The 22,204-nt window shown below is 46.3% G+C and overlaps 1 protein-coding gene across 5 annotated transcripts in view; it reads right to left on the bottom strand.

Annotated features, from left to right (window-relative positions):
• The window catches only part of MYH11 (myosin heavy chain 11), a 164,371-nt gene that overhangs the window by 57,242 nt on the left and 84,925 nt on the right, over positions 1-22,204 (bottom strand). For all 5 annotated transcript variants that reach the window (XM_064362464.1, XM_064362466.1, XM_012477419.3 and 2 more), the window contains 5 exons: positions 21,600-21,663; positions 18,567-18,665; positions 12,454-12,597; positions 4,052-4,147; positions 167-285 (listed from right to left, as the gene is read on the bottom strand). In XM_064362464.1, the coding sequence (XP_064218534.1) occupies positions 167-285; positions 4,052-4,147; positions 12,454-12,597; positions 18,567-18,665; positions 21,600-21,663 (522 nt within the window). The remainder of the gene's footprint in view (positions 1-166; positions 286-4,051; positions 4,148-12,453; positions 12,598-18,566; positions 18,666-21,599; positions 21,664-22,204) is intronic.

Here is a 22,204-nt window from a genome sequence, read left to right as displayed (position 1 = left end):
TGAACAGACAGATGAATGAGTAGACAGCAAGATGGATGGATGGATGCACAGATGGACCATGGATGGGTTAATGAATAGATGAATGAGTGAGTGGGTACATAGATGGATGGATGGATGAGTGGTGGACGGGCGGGTAAGTGCTAAGTAAATGGCAGGTGTATCATACCTGTTCTTTTGTCTGAGCTTTCTGTACCACGTCTCGCCCAACCTTGATACGAGGAGTCAGGATGGCTCTGGTGAAATCTGTTACATTAATTCCCATGAGGTGGCAAACTTTCTGAGCAGCTGCATGGAGAAAAGAAACATGTTGAGTGCATCACAAAAGAGAGAACTTGGCCAGAAGGCATATGGTATGGGATATTTGTGATCTGTGAATACACTGGCTTCTCTTGGGGAAATGCAACCCGCTGACAGTGAACGTAACATCAATTGTCCTGAAGGCTGCTGTCATCAGTGGCCACACCCTTCAGTACTTTGCTGACAGGCAGTGATTGGAGTGGGCTAAAGTATGCCCCAGTTGGGGGTTTAGGGTCAGGTAGTTCTAGTTTCGAATCCCTGTCCCTTCACATTTCCAAATCATGTGACTCTGGAAAAGCTCTTTTTTTTTTTTTTTTTTTTTTTTTGAGATGGAGTCTCTGTTACCAGGCTGGAGTACAATGGCGCGATCTGGGCTCACTGCAACCTCCACCTCCCAGGTTCAAGGGATTCTCCTGCCTCAGCCTCCCGAATAGCTGGGATTACAGGCACACACACCGAGCCTAGCTAATTTTTGTATTTTTAGTAGAGACAGGTTTTCACCATGTTGGCCAGGATGGTCTCAATCTCTTGACCTCGTGATCTACCTGCCTTGGCCTCCCAAAGTGCTGGAATTACAGGTGTGAGCCACCGTGCCCGGCCTGGAAAAGCTCCTTAGCCTCTTAGAGTCTTGTTTTTCTCAGGTTTAAAAAGGGTCAGTTCTTTGGTAACTTGATGGTACCCAGGATTAAGTAAGGTAATGTATGTAAAGTCCTTGATATTTATTTAATAGTGACTTAGTATTAAATAGGTACTAATAGTAACATTTATTGAATAGTTACTATTCAATAGTATTTGTTTCACGGTTCTAGAATATGTGTTGCAACACTGTTTGCAATAGCAAAATGCTGGAATCAACCTAAATATTCCCTGTTTTTGAGTCTCGCTCTGTTGCCCAGGCTGGAGTGCAGAGGCACAATCTAGGCTCACTGCAACCTCCACTTCCCGGGTTCAAGTGATTCTTCTGCCTCAGCCTTCCGAGTAGCTGGGATTCTAGGCACACGCAACCACACCCAGCCAAATTTTGTATTTTTAGTAGAGACAGGGTTTTGCCATATTGGCCAGGCTGGTCTCAAACTCCTGACCTTGTGATCCGCCCGCCTTGGCCTCCCAAAGTGCTGGGATTACAGGCTTGAGCCACTGCACCGGCTTTTTTTTTTTTTTTGACACACAGTCTTGCTCTGTCACCCAGGCTGGAGTGCAGTGGTGCCACCACTAGTTAATCCCTTACCATGAAAGTAGCATTACGTGCTGCTTTGCACGTGCAAGGCAGTGAACAGAGTGATTTTAGGATTTTTTTTCCCCATCTCTTGGCAAGGGTGCTTTTTCATTTCTCTTTCCCTGAGGTGTTTCCTTAGCATAAGGATTCCATTAATTTGCCAGATTTAGGGTGGGTAACACCTAGGAAACATCTGAGAGCGAAACTGCCACTGCAAAATCGTAACTGAGACGCTGAAAGAGATCTGACCTAACTGACTCCATCTTGCTTCTAACCTCCAAGCTCCAATGAACCGTTTCTGGGAGTAAGCCAAACTAACTTTGGGGGGAACTTAGCTTATAGCTTATTTTTTAATTTTTTTTGAAATAGGGTCTCATTCTGTCACCCGGGTTGGAGCATAGGGGCATTATCTGGGCTCGCTGCAATCTCTGCCTCCTGGGTTCAGGCAATTCTCCTGCCTCAGCCTCCTGAGTAACTGGGATTACAGGAACTTGTCACCACATCTGGCTAATTTTTGTATTTTTAGTAGAGATGGGGTTTCACCATGTTGGCCAGGCTGGTCTTGAACTCCTGACTTCAAGTGATCCACCTGCCTTGGTATCCCAAAGTGCTAGGATTACAGGCATGAGGCAGCACACCCAGACTCTTATAGTTTAAAACACAAGAACTCTTTCCCAAAACACATCCTCTTCTTGCCTGGGGACTAGCCTGCCTTTGTAGGACTAATAAATTAGCCAAAAGATTAGAAATTACGGTTTAGGAGTCCTGTAACTGGAGGCTACAAGATTCTGACCCTCCCCAAATTGCTCCTGGGGATAACATCACTATTGTAAAACCTAAGATGAGTGCTTGAGATAGCTTGCAGACCCTGGCACCATGTGGATCAGCTGGTCACCCAGATTGAGAAACTGGCTCCCCTGATCTTGTGGCCCCTGTCCAGGAACTGACTCAGGGCAAGAGGACAGCTTCACCTCCCTATGATTTCATCTCAGACCCAACAGTCAGTACTCCCAACTCACTGGCCTCCCCCTAACCAAATGATGCTTAAAAACTCTGATCCCTGAATGCTCAAAGAGACTGATTTGAGTAATAATAAAACTCTGTTCTCTTGTGCAGCCAGCTCTGTGCGAATTTACTCTTTCTCTATCGCAATTCCTCTGTCTTGATTAATTGGCTCTGTCTAGGCAGTGGGCAAGGTAAACTCATTAGGCGGTTACAATAGGTTTGATTAAGGTGAGCTCCAAGGAGTGGAGAAAAGCAACACAATATACAGCTTGGGCCAGGAAATAAGAAACCTAAGTTTTGCTCTCAGCTCAGCCACCAACAAGCATGATGGTAGCCAGGCCAGCTTCTCAAAACACAAAATGCTGTTTATCTGTGGGTAGGGCTGTCAGATTTAGGGGGAAAATTATAGGATGCTCAGTCTGAATTACAGATAAACAAGTATACTCTTTTGGTAAAACCATGGTCCAAATGTTAGAAGGGGCATACTTAAAATTTAAAAAAAAAAAGTTTGTTGTTTACCTGAAACTGAAATTTATCTGGACATCCTGTATTTTATCTGGCACCCCTAATTCTCAGGGCAATCAAGGTCTGTCTCCCCAAGACCACAGGTACCGTAAGAAGAGCTATTCTTGTCTCATTTCCTGCTGGATCCCAGTGGTACATTGCAGGGACTTGAGAAATATTTCTTTGACAAAATAATTAAGTGGAGTGTTTCAGGAGAGATGGTCCCTAAGGATCTTGTCTGGTTTAAAACTATTAGGGGCAGGGCGTGGTAACTCTTGCCTGTAATCCCAGCACTTTGGGAGGCCGAGGTGGGAGGATTGCTTGAGGTCAGGAGTTCAGGATCAGCCTGGGCAACATAGCAAGACCCCGTCTCTATTAAAATTTGTAAAATTTTTTATTTTATGTATTTATTTATTTATTTAGATGGAGTCTCACTCTGTTATTTATGTGTTCTTTTTAAAAATAAAAAAATTTTAAAAAGAACACATAAATAAAATTATTCTTTTTTTTTTTTTTTTTTTTTGGTGTGAGACAGAGTTTCGCTCTTGTTGCCCAGCCTGGAGCACAATGGTGTGATCTTGGCTCACCACAACCTGTGCCTTCTGGGTTCAAGCGATTCTCCTGCCTCAGCCTCCCGAGTAACTGGGATTACAGGCACGTACCACCGTGCCCGGCTAATATTTATATTTTTAGTAGAGACGGGGTTTCACCATGTTGGTCAGGCTGGTCTTGCACTCCTGACCTCGTGATCCTCCTGCCTCGGCCTCCCAAAGTGCTGGGATTACAGGCGTGAGCCACCACGCCTGGCCTATTAGGTTTTTTAAATCCCTCAACTCTGATTCAAGAACTTTCCACATAGTCTTGAGCAGTGAAAAGTGTGAAAAAAGGAAAGTGAGTGATAACAACCTAGTCCAACTGTTGTTAAAATCCCAGATACCGTCACCTTGAAAAATAATCAATAGTTAAATGTCACCCTCCCCATTCATCCAACCCCAAAGTCATCAGTTATTGGGAAAAGGTGGCAAGTACCTGTGTTATCTGGCATGGACGCCTGGTCTGTGTTTCTTTCCTTCTTGAAGACGATATTTCCAAGCTGTAGGACGGATGACACCACCTTCAACACGGCTGAGGTGGGGAGAGAAGAGCAGAGCAGACACAGAGGTCAATGCCAAGGTACCCTGGAGTTTTGGGGTATAAAGCCACTGGGGACCCAGAGCCAGCCTACATCTTTCCTCCAAAGAAACTCAATTCTCAGCTCAATATTTTCAGAAGGTTGCTAAAAACTTTTTACTAACAATGGAATACCACGCAGCAAAAACTGGCAAACTATAGCCTATGGACCAAATCTGGCCCACTGCTTGCTATTACAAATAAAGTTTTATTGGAACACAGCCGTACTCATTCATTTACATATTGTCTACAACTATGTGCATGCTAAAGAGTTGCAACAGAGATCATCTGGCCCACAAAGGCTAAAGGATTTACTATTTGACCCTTTACAGAAAATGTGTTAGCAACCCCTGCCACAGAACAAGGAGAATGAATGAGCTACCACTACCAAAAACCAAAACTGATGTATTGGGGCCAGCACAGTGGCTCATGTCTGTGACCCCAGCACTTTGGGAGGCTGAGGTGGGAGAAGTGTTTGAGGCTAGGAGTTTGAGACAGTCTGGGCAATGTAGGGAGACCCTGTCTCTAAAACGCAAACAAAAATAAACCTGACTTATCTTCCAGACACAAATGCTGAATGAAAGAGGACAGATGGAAAAAAGAACCTACTATCTAAGTCCATTTACAGACAGTTCATTCAAGAAGAGGCAAAACTAATCGATGCTGTTAGAAGTCAGGATAATGATTATCCTCAATTGAGGGAAGCTCCTAGAAGGTGCATGTGGGAGCTTCTGTGGGGCTGGTGGCATTCTCTTACTTAAAATGGATTCTAGTTACACAAACGTGTTCAGTTTATAATAATTCTTTGCACTGCACGCTATATAGCATACACGATATTCTAAGTAAATCATATGTCAATAAAAGGCTTTTTGAAATAAAAACCCTGTGCTTCTTACATACTCTGCTGGGTGTACAAGATGCCCACATTGGGAAGAAGATTATGTAAATCTGTTTCCACTTGTTGTCCAGGTATCTCCAAACAAAAACGCTGTGTTCCACAAAGCTTGGAACCTTTCTGACTTCATACTTAGCCTATGTATGGTTTAGATGGTTTCTACGTCTGAAATCCCCACAAGACCATGAGTTTCTGGAGAGTGGGAGGCCTATCCTAATCATCTTCGAATTTGCAAAGCCTAGTCCAGGGTCCTGATGCACATAGGAGGGAGAGAGAGAGATGGATAGATGGTAGGTGGAGGGTGGACAGATGGATGAATGAATAAATGCATAGAGGATGGGTTCAAGGATGGATGAATGGACAGGTGGGTAGATAAATGGGTGGGCAATGGATGGATGAGTAGAGGACAGATGGATGAAGAGAGGATGGATTGATGGATGAATAATGCATGGATAGAGGATAGATGAATGATAGGTGGATGATGGATGATGGATGGATGGATAGGTGGATGGATAGAGCATGGATGGATGGAGGAATGGATAGAGGATTGATGGACAATGGATAGATGGATGGATAGAGAATGAATGAATGATGGCTGGAGGATGGATGGATGATGGATGGATGGATGGATGATGGATGGATGGATGGATGATGGATGGACGGATGAAGAATGGATGATGATTAATACAAATGCGTGGCTTAGCTTAACTCAGGTACAAATCTCCCAGAGTTCTCGCTTCCAATCAGTCACTATGTTCCAGGAACAAAGCCTAGAGATCCCAGACCTCTCTGGTTCTTCAGGCCAAACCAGACATTACAAGACCCTTCACGACAGCTGTTTTCACACCATGGGGTCCCTGGCCCAGCTCAGCAGAAGAAGGACCAAGCTGCTGACCACCCACCCATCTGCTCCCACTCACTAAGGCAGAAACGCTTCTTCCCAAAATGAATGAAGCTGCTGTTGGCAGGACTTGCAAAGACACTTCCTTTTAACCAGAACAGCTATGAAAGAGACTTTGTAAACTATGAAAGGTTGTACTCAGAGTTTTAAAAGTGCAAATTTAAACTAAAGATTATTGAAATGCCTGCAAGCCCAGGCAAGACAGCCAACTCAATCTTGGCACACAGAAATTGGGGGTCAGATAATTCTCTATTGTGGGGAACGGTCCTGGGCATCAGGGGAAGTTTAGTAGCATCCCTGGTCTCTAACCACTAGATGTCAGTGGCGGTCACCCCTGACAGAGTTGTGACCATGAAAGTCACCAGACACTGCTAAATGTCCCCTGGGAGGCAAACTCACCTCTGGCAGAGAACCACTGGCCTAAACGAACAAAGCCAACTAATGAGGACTGTGGGGACCCAAGGAGGCCACGATCCCATCTGGAGACCAGCAGCTAAGCCATCACTGCCGCAGGGGACAGAGGCCCAGTGCTGCCAGAACTTCTGAATTTTCCAGACAATGAAACCCAGATTTTTAAAGTGAAGTCTACCCATGTTTTGTTTTTGTTTGAGATGGAGTCTTACTCTGTCACCCAAATTGGAGTTCATTGGTGTGATCTCGGCTAACTGCGATCTCCACGCTTCCTGAGTTCAAGGGAATTATCCGGTCTCAGCTTCCCGAGTAGCTGGGATTACAGACATGTGCCACCACACCCGGCTAATTTTTGTATTTTTAGTAGAGACAGGGTTTCACCATGTTGGCCAGGTTGGTCTCAAACTCCTGACCTCAAGTGATCCACCTGCCTTGGCCTCCCAAAGTGCTGGGATTACAGGTCTCTGAGCCACCGTGCCCAGCCTACCCATGTTTAAACTTTAGGAACCAATTTTTAAAAATGTTGAAGGCTATAATGGCCAGTCTCTACTGTGGGCTCAGGAACCGTTAGTTTGCACTTTCTGGTATAGTTAATGTAATTCCTGAAATGACAAAAGAATATCACCACCCCCTGGCCATAAAAGACGAACCCTCTGGGAATAGTTAGCAGACAACAGAGGTAAACCAGTGACGAGACACAACAGCTAGGGCAGTGTCTGCAGGCAGCATCCTGGTGGGCTGGTCAAAGCATGCACTCCGGAGTTAGACAGTCCTGGGTTCAAATCCCAGTTTCACCTCTTACACATCTCATCTTTGAATTTTCAAAGGCTAGTTCAGGGTTCAGATACACATTGGGAGGGAGGGAGGGAGGGAGAGAGATGGATGGATGGCAGATGGAGGGTGGATGGATGGATGAACAAATGAATGAATAAATAGAGGATGGGTTCATGGATGAATGGATGAACGGATGGGTGGGTAGATGGATGGATAGGTGATGAATGGATGGGTGACGGATGAGTAGAAGATGAATAGATGAATAGAGAATGGATTGGTAGATGAATCATGGAAGGATAGAGGATAGATGGATAGAGGCATGAGATATGGATTAAGACAAGAGTCTCAGTAAATTCCATGAGCCTCAGTTTCCCAATCTGGAAAACAGAGATGGTAACAGTAGTACCTACTTCATGAAGCTTGAGTCTTGTAAGATGCTGAGCAAGGGCCTGGCCCAGTAGGTGGTAAAGAGGAGACACCACCAATATTACGTTGAATGGTGGTCCTTCCAAAGTAAGTCCACCTGGAAATTGTAAATATGGCCCAATTTGGCAAAAAATAAACAGGGCTTTGCAGATGGAATCAAGTAAAAGATCTCAAGATGAGATCATCTCGGATTAACCTGGTAGGCACATCCAGTGTCAAGTGTCCTTATGACGGACAGAGGAGAGACACACAGAGTGGAACGCTACATGAAGGAGGAGGCAGAGACTGGAGTGAGGCAAGCCAAGGAAAAGCCAGGAACAGCCAGAGCCACCAGAAACCAGGACAGAGGTAAGGAACAGATTCTTCCTCAGGGCCTCTAGAAGGAACAAACCCTGCCAACATCTTGTCTTTTTTAAAAAATAATAATAATTTTTAAAATTTTTTGTAGAGGTGGGGTCTTGCTATGTTGCCCAGGCTGGTCTTGAACCCCTAGCCTCAGGCAATCTTCTCACCTCGGCCTCCCAAAGTACTGGGATTACAGGTGTCAGTCACCAAGCCCAGCTCCTACTGACACCTTGATTTCAGAACCCTGGCCTCCAGAACTGGGAGACAATAAATTCCTATTGTTTTAAGACATCGTGTTTGTGCTAATTTATTACAGTGGCCTTACACCTCTCTTCTTACCGAGGAATAGGAAACAGGGCTTTCCAACACCAGACATGTGCACCACCAGGGGTACACAGGATGGACGATTTAAGGGATTTAATTTTTTATCTTAAAAATTAGGTGTTTTTGGCCAGGTGCGGTGGCGCACACCTGTAATCCTGGCACTTTGAAAGGCTGAGGCGGGCAGATTACAAGGTCAGGAGATCGAGACCATCCTGGCCAACATGGTGAAATCCCGTCTCTACTAAAATACAAAAAATTAGCCAGGCGTAGTGGCATACACCTGTAGTCTTAGCTACTCAGGAGGTTGAGGCAGGGGAATTGCTTGAACCCAGGAGATGGAGGTTGCAGTGAGCCGAGATCATGCCACCGCACTCCAGCCTGGTGACAGACCACGACTCTGTCTCAAAAAAAAAAAAGTGTTTTTTCTAATATGTTAGAAACAGTATAACCAGGCCAGACATGGTGGTTCATGCCTCTAATCCTAAGGATTTGGGAGGCTGAGGCAGGGGGACTGCTTGAGGCTAGGAGTTTGAGACCAGCCTGGACAACATACCAAGACCCTGTCTCTACCAAAAATTAAAAAATTAGCCAGGCATGGTGGCTCATGAGAATCTCTTGAGCCCAGGAGTTCAAGGCTGCAGAACTCAATGTGGTGGGGGAAATTCTGGTCTCCCCTGGTCACTTGGAGCCTCACAAATCTCCAGCCTGGAGCGTGACCCACCCCCTTCTCCTGAGGCCCCTTGCTGGAGGGTTTGGAAGTCGCTCTTGGTTTATAAATGGGGTTGGTGTTCATTTGGGACTGAGTCCGTTCCCTTGAGAGCTGGTCATCTGCACGCCGTCATCTGAATGCTTGCGCTCTCTGCATACCATCTGCTCCATTATTTGCTTAACCATTTTCTTTTAAATTTACTTTCTTCTCTATCCTTACATTTATTTTAATAGGAAACTTTCTCTATCTTAAGTGAAAAATCATCTTCACTTGCCATAAATAGATGGCAACTGTAAATATAAATACAAGGAAAACGGTATTATCATATTCTAGATAGATGCTTGGGCCTACCGAAGGTGCTGGGGCTGGGGTCTGCTCTCTGTGGTTAAAGGGGAGATTGGCAAGGGCCAGTGTACATTAAGGACACTGGGGGCTGGGTGTGGTGGCTCCCGCCTAATCCCAGCCCTGTGGGAGGACAAGGCGGGTGGATTGTTTGAGCCCAGGAGTTCAAGACTAGAGACTACTGGGTAACATGGTAAAGCCTCATCTCACCCCGATTCCCCCAAAAAAGAAAACAAACCCAGGCCAGGCTCGGTGGCTCACACTTGCAATCCCAGCACTTTGGGAGGCCAAGATAGGTGGATCATCTGAGGTCAAGAGTTCGAGACCAGCCTAGCCAACATGGTGAAACCCCGTCTCTATTAAAAATAAAAAAAAATTAGCCAGGCATGGTGGTGAGCACCTGTAATCCCAGGTATTCAGGAGGCTGAGGCAGGAGAATCGCTTAAACCCAGGAGATGGAGATTGCAGTCAGCCGAGATCGTGCCACTGCACTCTAGCCTGAGCTACAAGAGCGAGACTCTCTCTCCAGACAAAACAAAACAAAATCCAAAATCAAAAATTAGGCAGGCGTGGTAGCACATGCTTGTAATCTCAACGACTTGAGAAGTTGAGGTGGGAGGACTGCTTCGGCCTGCAAGGAAGAGGCTGCACTAAGCTGAGATTGCACCACTGTACTCCAGCCTGGGTGACAGAACCCAGTGTGGTGGGGGAAATCCTGAAACCCATGATCCCCCTGGCCTCCAACATCTCAGCTCACCACAGCTTCGAACTCCTGGGCTCAAGGGATCTTCCTGCCTCAGTGTCCCAAGTAGCTGGGACTACAGGTATGCACCACCAAGCCCAGTTAACTTTTTGTATTATCTGTAAAGAAGGGGTCTTGCCGTGTTGTTCAGGTTGGTCTCGAACTCGAGCTCAAGTGATCTGCCTGCTTTGGCCTCCCAAAGTGCTGGGATTACAGGCGGGAGCCACCATGCCCAGCAAAACACAGTTTAAATGGTCTCATTGTTTTCTTTCGCAAGGATAGACAATAATTTAATAAACCCTTTATCAATCAACATAGTTTGTTCCAGTTTTTTTTTCTATTTTCTTTATTTTTGTGTAGAGACAGAGTCTCGCTGTGTTGCCTAGGCTAGTTTCAAACTCCTGGGTTCAAGCGCTCCTCCTCCCTCAGTGTCTCAAAATGCTGGAATTACAGGCATGAGCCACTGTGCCCAGCCTGTTCCAGGTTTTTATTATTTAAATAAAACTGGCCGGGCGCGGTGGCTCAAGCCTGTAATCCCAGCACTTTGGGAGGCCGAGGCGGGTGGATCACGAGGTCAAGAGATCGAGACCATCCTGGTCAACATTGTGAAACCCCGTCTCTACTAATACAAAAAAATTAGCTGGGCACGGTGGCGCGTGCCTGTAATCCCAGCTACTCAGGAGGCTGAGGCAGGAGAATTGCCTGAACCCAGGAGGCGGAGGTTGCGGTGAGCCGAGATCGCGCCATTGCACTCCAGCCTGGGTAACAAGAGCGAGACTTCGTCTCAAAAAATAAAAATAAAAAAAAAAAATAAATAAAACTATACCGAACACTAGCACATTAAGGAAGAAAACAGTGTAGTAATTGCCAGGCACACAGCAAATACTTAACCATTGTTCCTTGTTTATTTAATGGGGAGATTAGAAGCAAAAAGGATCCCTGCCCCAAATAAAATGAATCATTCTCGAAGAGCCGATGTCATTCAGACAGAGACTATCAGTGCTAGATTCTCATGTGGGACCTTGGCCAAGACTCCCACACACCATCCATTTGTCAACTGACCCATAGAACCGCTTTTTTCTAGACCCCAAGTTATCTTCGGAGGAGCTGCCAGCATTTCAGCAACCTCGGTGCTATTCTGGGGCTCTAAAGGGGTGTGGGCGTGGGAAGGAAGGGAAACTTTCCACAGTTCTGTCCTGGTGTTTTCCAAAGAGATTAACCTTGAACACTGAGGCACATCTAACACAGAAGAAAAAGAGTTTCTGGAAGCACAGTGTCCTGACCAAGAATTTTGTTTTGAGCGGTCCTGTTCTTAAGACTCAGTGTGTTTCTTGGCCATTGGTTGGATGATTTTGATCAATATCAATCGCTCACCAGAGCAACCCTTCCAGGAAGAGCCTGAGTAAACCCACTGCCTCAATCACTCCCCCTCCCGCCAACCCTGCCCACATGTTCCTGATGAGGCCAACATCTCTACCTTCAGCTCCAAGAATCCATTCTTAGGGACCATAATTAAACCACCCTGTGCTTTCCACAACGCTGACAGTGCTGCATAGCTCAGGAATGTACATTTCAACCTAAGCCAACCAATCAGAGTCACTGACACTCCATTCAGGAACTTAAGCAAGGAATCTACTCTGTTCTTTGGACAGAAACCCAAAGAATGTAGGAGCTGGAACCTAGCCATGCTGCTGTCAACAAGCTGCATCCTATATAGAGACAACGTGGCTGAGAGAGATGGAAGACAAGAAATTAGATTCTAGAAAAATCTTCTGAGCACCTACGTCTCACTGTACCTGAAGCCTGTATTCCTGAACTTTTTTTTTTCTTTTTTTTTGAGAGAGAGTCTAGTGCCATCTCCGAAGCTGGAATGGAGTAGTGTGATCTAGGCTCATGGCAACCTCTGCCTGCTGGGTTCAAGTGATCCTCCCACCTCAGCCTCCCAGGTAGCTGGGTCTACAGGTGTGTGCCACCATCCCTGGCTAATTTTTTCTGTATTTTTAGTAGAGACAGAGTTTCACCATATTGACCGGGTTGGTCTTGAACTCCTGACCTAAAGTGATCTGCCCACCTTGGCCTCCCAAAGTGCTGGGATTACAAGCATAAACCACCATGCTCAGCCTCCCTGAACTTTTCAACATTGTGAGTTAATTACTTTCCCTTTGGTTTAAGCCAGCTTGGGTCACTTGCAATGAAAATGGTCTCAGTTATACAGCGCTTTTCTAAAACACAAACAAACCACCTAGAATAAAATTCATTTTCCTCCTGCTTTTTTTTTAAGGAAGGTGGGGAATTCAGAGAGCAGAAATCTGTCCTGACCAGAGGAGAATTCCTAACAGATTCCACTGGTACCCAGGCAGGCCACCCCACAAACTCAAGGTGTGAAGCTTACATAGCTGCTCCTCCTCATTGAAACCCATGATCCCCATGGCCTCCAAGGTTTCCTGGAACATCTCATCGTCCTGGGCTGCAGGGATGGGCACGAAGCCATTGGAGAGGAAGGTGTAGTTGTTGAAGCCCTCCAAAAGCAAGTCACCTAGAAGGAGAGGAAGAGGGGCCAGGGTCAACAAGACACACTTCTAATTTCAACATGACAAGGAGCTCTGGTCAAGGGTCTGGGGCATCGCAATTCCTTTCCCTTTCTTGAGGCTTGGACCGTTTAAAACCCTCATGCATTGTCATATAGATGGCCTCACCAACCACTGCCAACCTTGCACAGTGGTGCAGGTTGTGCACTGCTCCCGTGACTGGCAGCTGATATCCAGCCTTTGTTCTACTTGCTAAGCCACAATCCCTGGCATGAAGTTGCATCTACCTGGAGGAAGGGATGCCTTTACCTCAATTGTCCAGAGGCCCCTGCCTTCAGAGACTAAGCTGTCACAACAGTTAGATCAACCTTTATTCACCTTTGTTTTTATTTTTTTGAGACAGTCTCCCTCTGTCATCCAGGCTGGAGTGCAGTGGTGTGATCTTGGCTCCCTGTAACCTCCGCCTCCCAGGTTCAAGTGATTCTCTTGCCTCAGCCTCCCAAGTAGCTGGGATCACAGGCATGTACCACCATGCCTGGCTAGTTTTTGTATTTTCAGTAGATACAGGGTTTTACCATGTTGGTCAGGCTGGTCTCCAACACCTGACCTCAGATGATCCACCCACCTTGGCCTCCCAAAGTTCTGGGATTACAGAAGTGAACCACCACACCTATCCTTATTCATCTATTTATAAAATTTTTATGCAGGAGAATCTCTTGAACCCGGGAGGCAGAGGTTTCAGTGAGCCAAGATTGTGCCACTGCACTCCAGCCTGGGCGACAGGGTGAGACTTCATCTCAAAAAAAAAAAAAAAAAATTCAAACAGGCACATAAGTTTCAAAAATCAATCACCATAAAAGGTTTATAATGAAAAATACCATCCTCCTGTCACTCCCTTCTCCAGCTCCTACCTTACTCCGTAATACCTGCTTTTTCTCTCTTTTCTGGCAGTTACCACTACCTCTCTGTAGAACAGGCTTGCTATATATACAAGCCTATTATAATGTATATACCGTTATGTATTATACATAATAGGCCAGGGGTTCCCCAACCCCCAGGCCTTAGACCAGTACCGGCCCGTGTTAGGAACCAGGCCGCACAGCAGGAGGTGAGCAAGTGAAGCTTCATCTGAATTTACAGCCGCTCCCCATCGCTGCTTCACTGTCTGAGCTCCGCTTCCCAGCAGATCAGTGGCAGAATCAGATTCTCACAGGAGCCTGAACCCTATCGTGAAGTGCGCATGTGAGGGATCTAGGCTGCGCGGTCCTTATGAGAATCAAATGCTAATGATCTGTCACTGTCTGCCATCACCCCTAGATGGGACCGCAGGAAAACAAGCTCCCACGGATTCTACATTAATAAGGTGAGTAGAGAAATTATTTCACGATACATGACAATGTAATAATAATAAAGAGCACAGTAAATGTAATACACTTGAAACATCCCCAAACCATCCCCCACCCTGCCTGCCCAATCTGTGGAAACATTTTCTTCCAGGAAACCAGTCCTTAGTGTCAAAATTAGGTCGGGGACCGGATATGTCACGTTTAGATAGAGTCTAGTGACTTCCTGCTATTGTAGATGAAATATAGCTTTCTTATACCACTTTTCCTTTCCCCCAGCTATTTTTTATTTTCTTTTTGAGACGGAGTTTTGTTTTTGTTGTTCAGGGCTAGAGTGCAGTGGTACGATCTCGGCTCACTGCAACCTCTGCCTTCTGGGTTCAAGCAATTCTCCTGCCTCGGCCTCTCAAATAGCTGGGATTACAGGCACTCACCACCACGCCCAGCTCATTTTTTGTATTTTTAATAGAGGTGGGGTTTCATCATGTTGGTCAGGCTGGTCTCGAACTCCTAACCTCAGGTGATCCACCTGCCTTGGCTTCCCAAAGTGCTGGGATGACAGGCATGAGTCACTGTTTCCAGCCACCCCCAGCTATTGTTAGTTGAATCAATACCTAAGGCTTATATCAGGGGTTGACAAATCTGGTCCCCTGTTGTTTTTGTAAATAAAGTTTTATTGAAACACAGCTGCTCCCATGTCCTTGTTTATTTCTCATGGCTGCTTTCTCACTAGGCAAGAGAGTTGAGTAGCTGCAACAGAAACCATCTTGTCCTCAAAGTCTAAAGCATTTACAACTGACCCTTTAGTGAAAACGGTTTGCCAACTCCTTGTTTATATTATGACATTAGATATTGTTTTCTGTAAAACTCCATCCTATGATTACATTTCCTCTGTTGTTATTCACCTTCAAATTTATAATCGCCTTTCTTTCTCCTGCACCATTTGCTTTTATGACACCCTCCAATACATCAAGGATCCTCTTCCAGATCAATCTTTAATTAGGGTGGATTTTGTTCTATTTTTGGACAGACGTCAGCAAGATATTTTTCTTTTAAAACAAAGGTCTTTTATGGGTCAACTCACTTGGAAGCTGCTTGATAAACTCGAGGCTAAATTGACCCAAGACAGCAGTGAACTCAATCTTTTGGATTAACTTAAATGCCTGATTCCTCACGAGGACTGAGGTCATTGCCAAGACTTTATTATCCTTAGTATGGATACATTTAGAAGTATTTGGTTCTCCCTAAAAGCCTGACATCTTTCCAGTTCTACCATCGAGAATACAAAGGGCTCCCAGGAATTTAGTTGTGAGCCCTATACGTGCCCATTTCTGGAAGACCAGAGGCACAAAGCACAAAACCGGAACCCAAGTTACCAGACAACCAAACTCTTTTCTTTGATACCAAACAAAGAGAAGAGGAATGTAAACATTTTTCCCTGGCCCATTCCACAGGGTCCTGCACTGAAATTGCTAATGTACCATGTTTGCTGGTATATGTAAGGCTGGTTGCCTCACAGAGAGCTCGGACACACCCCCTCCCTCACGGGGACCTCAGACACACCCCCCTCCCTCGTGGGGAGCTCGGACGCACCCCCTACCCTCGCAGGGAGCTCAGACACGCCTCCTTCCCTTGCCGGGAGCTTGGGCGCACCTCCCCCCCCCCCGCCCCCCCCGCCCCCAGGGAAAAAAGCACTGCCAGGACCTACCTGATAGCATTTTGTCCCATCCAGGCCCCACTCCCTGCCTACCATTTTGTCCTATCATCTGGGCCCCACTCCCTGCCTACCATTTTGTCCTATCATCTGGGCCCCACTCCCTGCCTACCATTTTGTCCTATCTGGGTCCCACTCCCTGCCTGCCATTTTGTTCCATCCGGGCCCCACTCCCCGCCATTTTGTCCCATTCACCTTGGGCACAACCAATCAAACTTTGCCTCCACTCCCTATAAAACCCCACGTCTGAGAGGAGTCCGCGTGACTTCTCCAGCCCTTCCTGTCAGACCGCAGAACCTCACCCAGGGGGCCTGAATAAATTCCCTTGCATTGGATTATTTTCGTGCTGGCCTCAGTTTCTTCATTTTATCCTCGGCAAGAACAGACCTTACAGTATATAGCCTCCATTCAGCATTCCCCCTTTACCCCAAATCGCTCCACCTCATGCCCTATGCTCCATAAAGCCAGCCATTAAGGAAATTTATGTTTATTTTTAGAGACTGAGTCTCACTCTGTTACCCAGGCTGGAGTACAGTGATACAATCTCAGCTTACTGCAACCTCCACCTCCTAGGTTCAAGTGATTCCTCTGCCTCAGCCTCCCAAGTAGCTGGGATTACAGGCGTGCACCACCACACCTGGCTAATTTTTGAATTTTTGATAGAGATAGGGTTTCACTATCTTGAGGAAGCTGGTCTCCAACTCCCGACCTCAGGTAATCCACCCTCCTCGGTCTCCCGAAGTGCTGGGATTACAAGTATGAGCCCGCACCCGACCCTGAAAATTTAAATAATGGATAATGCCACCCCCCAGTAGCCGAGCTTTGCAATACACTTCAACACAGTGAAGTTCTGAGCTCACACAGATCCTTTTGGTAACTGTCTTAACCAAAATAACTAACCTTGGCCACAAAAGAGATGGGAAGCAAAGTCTGTCTTCTTCTCACAAAATTTTAGACTTAAAATTTATTACTAACATGTATGTAGACTCCACTACATACAGATGGTCACTGATCCATTTCTTTTTTAAGCTATATGGTTTGTATATATCTTTAAGAGTTAGGGCCAGGCAAGGTGGCTCATGCCTGTAATCCCAGCACTTTGGGAGGCTGAGGTGGGTGGATCACGAGGTCAAGAGATCGAGACCATCCTGGTCAACGTGGTGAAACCCCGTCTCTACTAAAAATACAAAAAATTAGCTGGGCATGGTGGCGCGTGCCTGTAATCCCGGCTACTCGGGAGGCTGAGGCAGGAGAATTGCCTGAACCCAGGAGGCGGAGGTTGTGGTGAGCCGAGATCGCGCCATTGCACTCCAGCCTGGGTAACAAGAGCGAAACTCCGTCTCAAAAAAAAAAAAAAAAAAAGAGTTAGTAAACAACTGCATGTCCATAACTTATAACTTCCTGCTGAAGTTTGGTATACAGTGTGTTGTATTTACATAACAAAGTATTTTCCCTACAACAGAGGTCCGCAAACTTCTGTACACTTGTAGATAAAGTTTTTGTAAATAAAGTTTTATTGGAACACAGTGATGCATCTGAGTTCACTGATTTATGTGTTGCCTGCACTCATTGGTTTATGTGTTGCCTGTACTCATTGGTTTATGTACTGTCTGTGCTCACTGGTTTATGTGTTGCCTGTGCTCATTGGCTTATGTGTTGCCTGTGTTCATTGTTTTATGTGTTGCCTGTACTCACTGGTTTGTGTGTTGCCTGCGTTCATTGGTTTATGTGTTGCCTGCATTCGATGGTGTATTTGTTGCCTGTGTTCATTGGTTTATGTGTTGCCTGTACTCACTGGTTTGTGTGTTGCCTGCGTTCATTGGTTTATGTGTTGCCTGCATTCGATGGTGTATTTGTTGCCTGTGTTCATTGGTTTATGAGTTGCCTGCTCTCATTGGTTTACGTTCCTGTGTTACCTGTATTCATTGGTTTAAGTATTGCCTGCGCTCATTGGTTTATGTGTTGCCAGCATTCATTGGTTTATGTGTTGCCTGCATTCGATGGTTTATGTGTTGCCTGTGCTCATTGGTTTATGTGTTGCCTGCATTCACTGGTTTATACTCCTGTGTTGCCTGTGTTCATTGGTTTCAGTATTGCCTGTGCTCACTGGTTTATGTGTTGCCTGCGTTCATTGGTTTATGTGTTGCCTGGATTTGTTGGTTTATGTGTTGCCTGTGCTCATTGGTTTATGTGTTGCCTGCATTCGTTGGTTTATGTGTTGCCTATGCTCATTGGTTTGTGTGTTGCCTGCATTCGATGGTGTATTTGTTGCCTGTGTTCATTGGTTTATGTGTTGCCTGCACTCATTGGTTTATGTTCCTGTGTTGCCTGTATTCATTGGTTTAAGTATTGCCTGCGCTCATTGGTTTATGTGTTGCCTATGGCTGCTTTTGCATTACAATGGCAGAGTTGAATAGCTGTGACAGAGGCCATGTGGCCTGCAAAGCCTAAAAGATTTACTATCTGGCCTTCTACAGAAAAAGTACCCCTGTTCTACAAAGTCACCAGCACAACATGTATAATGAAAAGTGCTTAGTCCCACTGCCCCTGCAAATCCCTTATAAAACCAGAATGCATCTTATATACTTACAAGCTTTATAAATTGGCAAGTTAGGCAAATGTCTTTCTCCCTTTCCTTGAAGGCATAGATTGTGTCTAGTTGGACTTGAAGTTCTCTGGTCTAATTAGACATGAATCATTAATAATCTAATGTCACATGGTGCTCAGTAAATGAGAATGACGGAACAAAAGCCACACTCACTCACTGGGAGGAGATGAAGAACTGCTCATCTGTCATTCACAGACACAGGACTTTCTGGCAGGATCTCAGACTCTGTTTTAATAGCCAGTCCGTGAACCCTGGATCCTGATGAAAGGGAGACTCAAACCATGCAATCACACGTCATTGCTAGTCACTTACTTTTCATCTTCTCCTTGGCTCCAGCAATCATGTAGTAAAAGATGTGAAATGTCCTCTCGTCTCTGGCTTGGCGAATGGCCCGTGATTTTTCCAGCAGATCTGGTCAGAAGAAGTTAGGGATTCTGGGGATACTGCGGGTGTTCCCCTAACAGAATTCTGGCCTTGCACCTCCATCCCTGTCATACCCAATTCACACGGGTTGACTTTCCAGTTCTGACCCAGGGATAGGCAATGTCTAACTTGGACCATAGCCCTGTGGACAAATGGAACCACTGGGTGCTGCCAGCAGACTTCAGATGAAGAAGGGAGGGGAACAGAGTGAAAGAAAAAGCATAAAAAGACCCCAGGAAGATGGCAATGGTAACAAGATGTTATCCCAACAGCCATCACAAGCTCTTCTTCTTTAAAACACAACACAAATTATGGCACCCTCTATGATTTATGATTCATTCCTATGTAAAACAATAAATATAAATTGTCTCATTTAAGACTCACAAAGTATCCTCAGAAATAAGTGCAAGTATCAGTGCTTTCAATAAGGGGAAACTGAAGCTTAGAAAGGTGAAGTTCTTTCTCAAGATCATACAGCTAGAAAGTGGCAAAGCTGTCTTCCATGCCCTCTGTTTCAAGATTGGGGTATGATGGGACTGAGGGGAAGAGACTATAAATACGTCACAATGATTAATTTCAGGAGAGCTGCTCTGCCATGGGGTGGCAGGAGGGAGAGCAGAGGGGAGGGCAGGGGAGGGTGGCATGAGATCACAGGGTCCAGGGTGATGGGAGAGGGCAGCTGGGAGGCTGGGCTAGTGTATTGGGTGGAATTCCTCAGCACTAAGCGTGATGGTGCAGAATGATGAGGCTAGATCAGCAGACCTTGTCTTCTTCAAGTCCTAAACCCAGCTAGCAGTGCCTGGGCTGCCACAGCCCATGTCCAATCCGGAAAGCAGTGATTCTCAGACTTTCTCATGGTCCATCCGAATTCCGAGAGGGCTTATTCAAACCCAGCTTGCTGGGCTCCATCCCCTCACATTTGATTCAGCAGATCTGGGGCAGGGCCTGAGGTGTGCGTTTTATACATACATACACACATACATACATACATACATACATACATATATACGAGAAGGAGCCTCGCTCTGTCGCCCAGGCTGGAGTGCAGTGGCACAATCTTTCTCACTGCAACCTCTGCCTCCCAAGTTCAAGTGATTCTCCTACCTCAGCCTCCTGAGTAGCTGGGACTAAAGGTGAACACCACCATGCCTGGCTAATTTTTGTATTTTTAGTGGAGACAGAGTTTTACCATGTTGGCCAGGTTGATCTCAAACTCCTGACCTAAAGTGGTCTGCCCACCTTGGCCTCCCAAAGTGCTGGGATTACAGGCGTGTGCCACTATGCCAGGCTAATTTTTGTATTTTTAGTAGAGACAGGGTTTCGCCATGTTGGCCAGGCTGATCTCGAACTCCTGACCTCAAGTGATCTGCCCACCTTAGCTTCCCAAAGTGCTGGGATTACAGGTGTGAGCTATCATGCCCGGCTGAGATGTGTATTTCTAAAGCATTCCCAAGTGATGCTGATACTGCTGGTTTGGGAAACATACTTTGAGAACCACTGATCTAAAAGGAAGGCTGAGGCTATGCCTGGGGCTTGCTGTAAACACAGGAATGAACTGCTGAGAAGTGTGTGCAGGGCTGCAGGCCGAGAGGGCCCTGGCTCTGGACTTGATCTAAGTCTGGCAGCCCTCCCAGTGGCAGGACAGCAATCCTGGCAGGTTTGGGCAGATTAAAACGGAAAAGTAGAAAAGGTTAGGTTAACAGTAACACAATAGCCACCACCTATGTGATGCTCACTTTGGGCCCAGCACGTGCCAAGTGCTGTGCATATTACTAGGCATATCATTTCATTTAACCACTACACCAGCTCCACAAAGTAGGTGCGATCACCCTCATTTTACTGAGGCAAAACTGAGGCCCAGAGAGCTTCCGTGATTTTCCGAAAGCCCCACAGTTCAGATGAGTGCAGTGGAGAAGGGGCCGCTCCACAACCCACCTTCTTAACCAGGGCACATAAAATGGACGAATAGGACCACTGGGCACTGCCAGCAGACTTTGGGTGCAGATTGAAGCTAAACCACCCCCCAGGTCCTATTCATCACCAAGCATGTGTTCCAAAGGAAGCCGTGAACATGCCACACCCTTGAGGCCTAGGGCCGCCTGCAAAGCTTCCGAGGCTCATCAGTCACTGAACCCTACACTGTCCCCGCCACGTCCGGAAATTTCTAACTTGGTTCCACTTCACCAGCTAGATTCACGAAAGAGACGCTCTACTTGTCCCCTGCCACACCAGCATTCCTCTGGGTAAATTCTGTTTTCATCAGTTTCCTACTTCAGAATGGAGTTGATCTCAGACCAACGCTCTAACAGGACAACAGGTCCAGAATTCGGCCTTGGACAATCAATGTGTTCACAGATCCATTTCACTTGGCTCTTGCAACGACTGTAGTCCATCATGGCTATCCCCGTTTTTTAAAATTATTTGTTAGAGACAGGGTCCTGCTGTGCCATCCAGGCTGGAGTACAGTGGTGCATCCACAGTTGACTAAGAATGAAGGGAAGATCATACAATAGACAGCACGCAGCCAGCCCTTCCTCTGTGCCCTGCATGATGCCTAGAGCTTTATGAGTTCATTCACTCTATTCTCACATTTCCATGAGGTGGGTATGATTCACTAGCATCCCCATTTTGCTGATGAGGCATAGAGAGGTGGGGTAACTAGCCCAAGGTCACTCAGCTAAGGGACAGGTCATCTGAGCATCAAATGCAGGCCAGGCGGCTTGTTTGGGGTTCAAAGCAGGGGTCTGGTCCACACGTGTATAACCACTGTGCCACAATGCCTGCTGTTAAGGGGAAGATTTGTTCTGGAAGAAACCTAAGAGGCTGGAAAGACAGAGCTGGCTCTTGGACTCTCCCAGCCTCTGGGCAGGAGGTTGGTAGGGGCAGGGGTGCCCGTGTGGCCCAGGCTCAGGGAAAGGATACAGGTCTCAATGTTGGCTCCCACGATGTAACCCGTAACGTCGAAGTTGATGCGGATGAATTTGCCCTGCCAACAGGAAAACACAGTTCAGGCTTTGCTGACCAGCTTCAGCCTTTAACCCCATGCTGTGGGCAAGCAGGGAGGGAGCTGTTACAGAGGATGGGGGCAGGGAGATTCTTGCAAACCCTCAGAGCCCCACAGGTAGGCTTGTCAGGTGGAACCAACATCTGCTGAGCTGAACCACCCTGGCCTGACAGCAACAGAACGTGTGAAACGTGTTCACAGATCAATTTCATTTGGCTTTTGCAATGACTGTAATCTGTCATGGCTATCTTCATTTTTAAAGATTATTTATTTATTAGGGACAGTGTCCTTCTCTGTCACCCAGGCTGGAGTGCAGTAGTATAATCACAGCTCACTGTAACCTTGAACTCCTGGGTTCAAGCAATCCCCCTTTCCCCATGACCTCAGCCTCCCAAGCAGCTGGGACTACAGGCATGCACCACCATGCCCAGCTAATTTTTAAATTTTTTTTGTAGAGATGGTATCTCACTGTGTTGCCCAGGTGGGCCTCAGACTCCTGCACTCAAGCAACCCTCCCACCTCG

Source organism: Aotus nancymaae, unplaced genomic scaffold (assembly GCF_030222135.1).
Source record: "Aotus nancymaae isolate 86718 unplaced genomic scaffold, 86718_ANA_hifiasm-v0.15.2.pri h1tg000049l, whole genome shotgun sequence".
Classification (NCBI taxonomy): Eukaryota; Metazoa; Chordata; class Mammalia; order Primates; family Aotidae; genus Aotus; species Aotus nancymaae.
The sequence above is the reverse complement of the archived record's forward strand: the minus strand, read 5'-3'. Positions and strand labels throughout refer to the sequence as shown.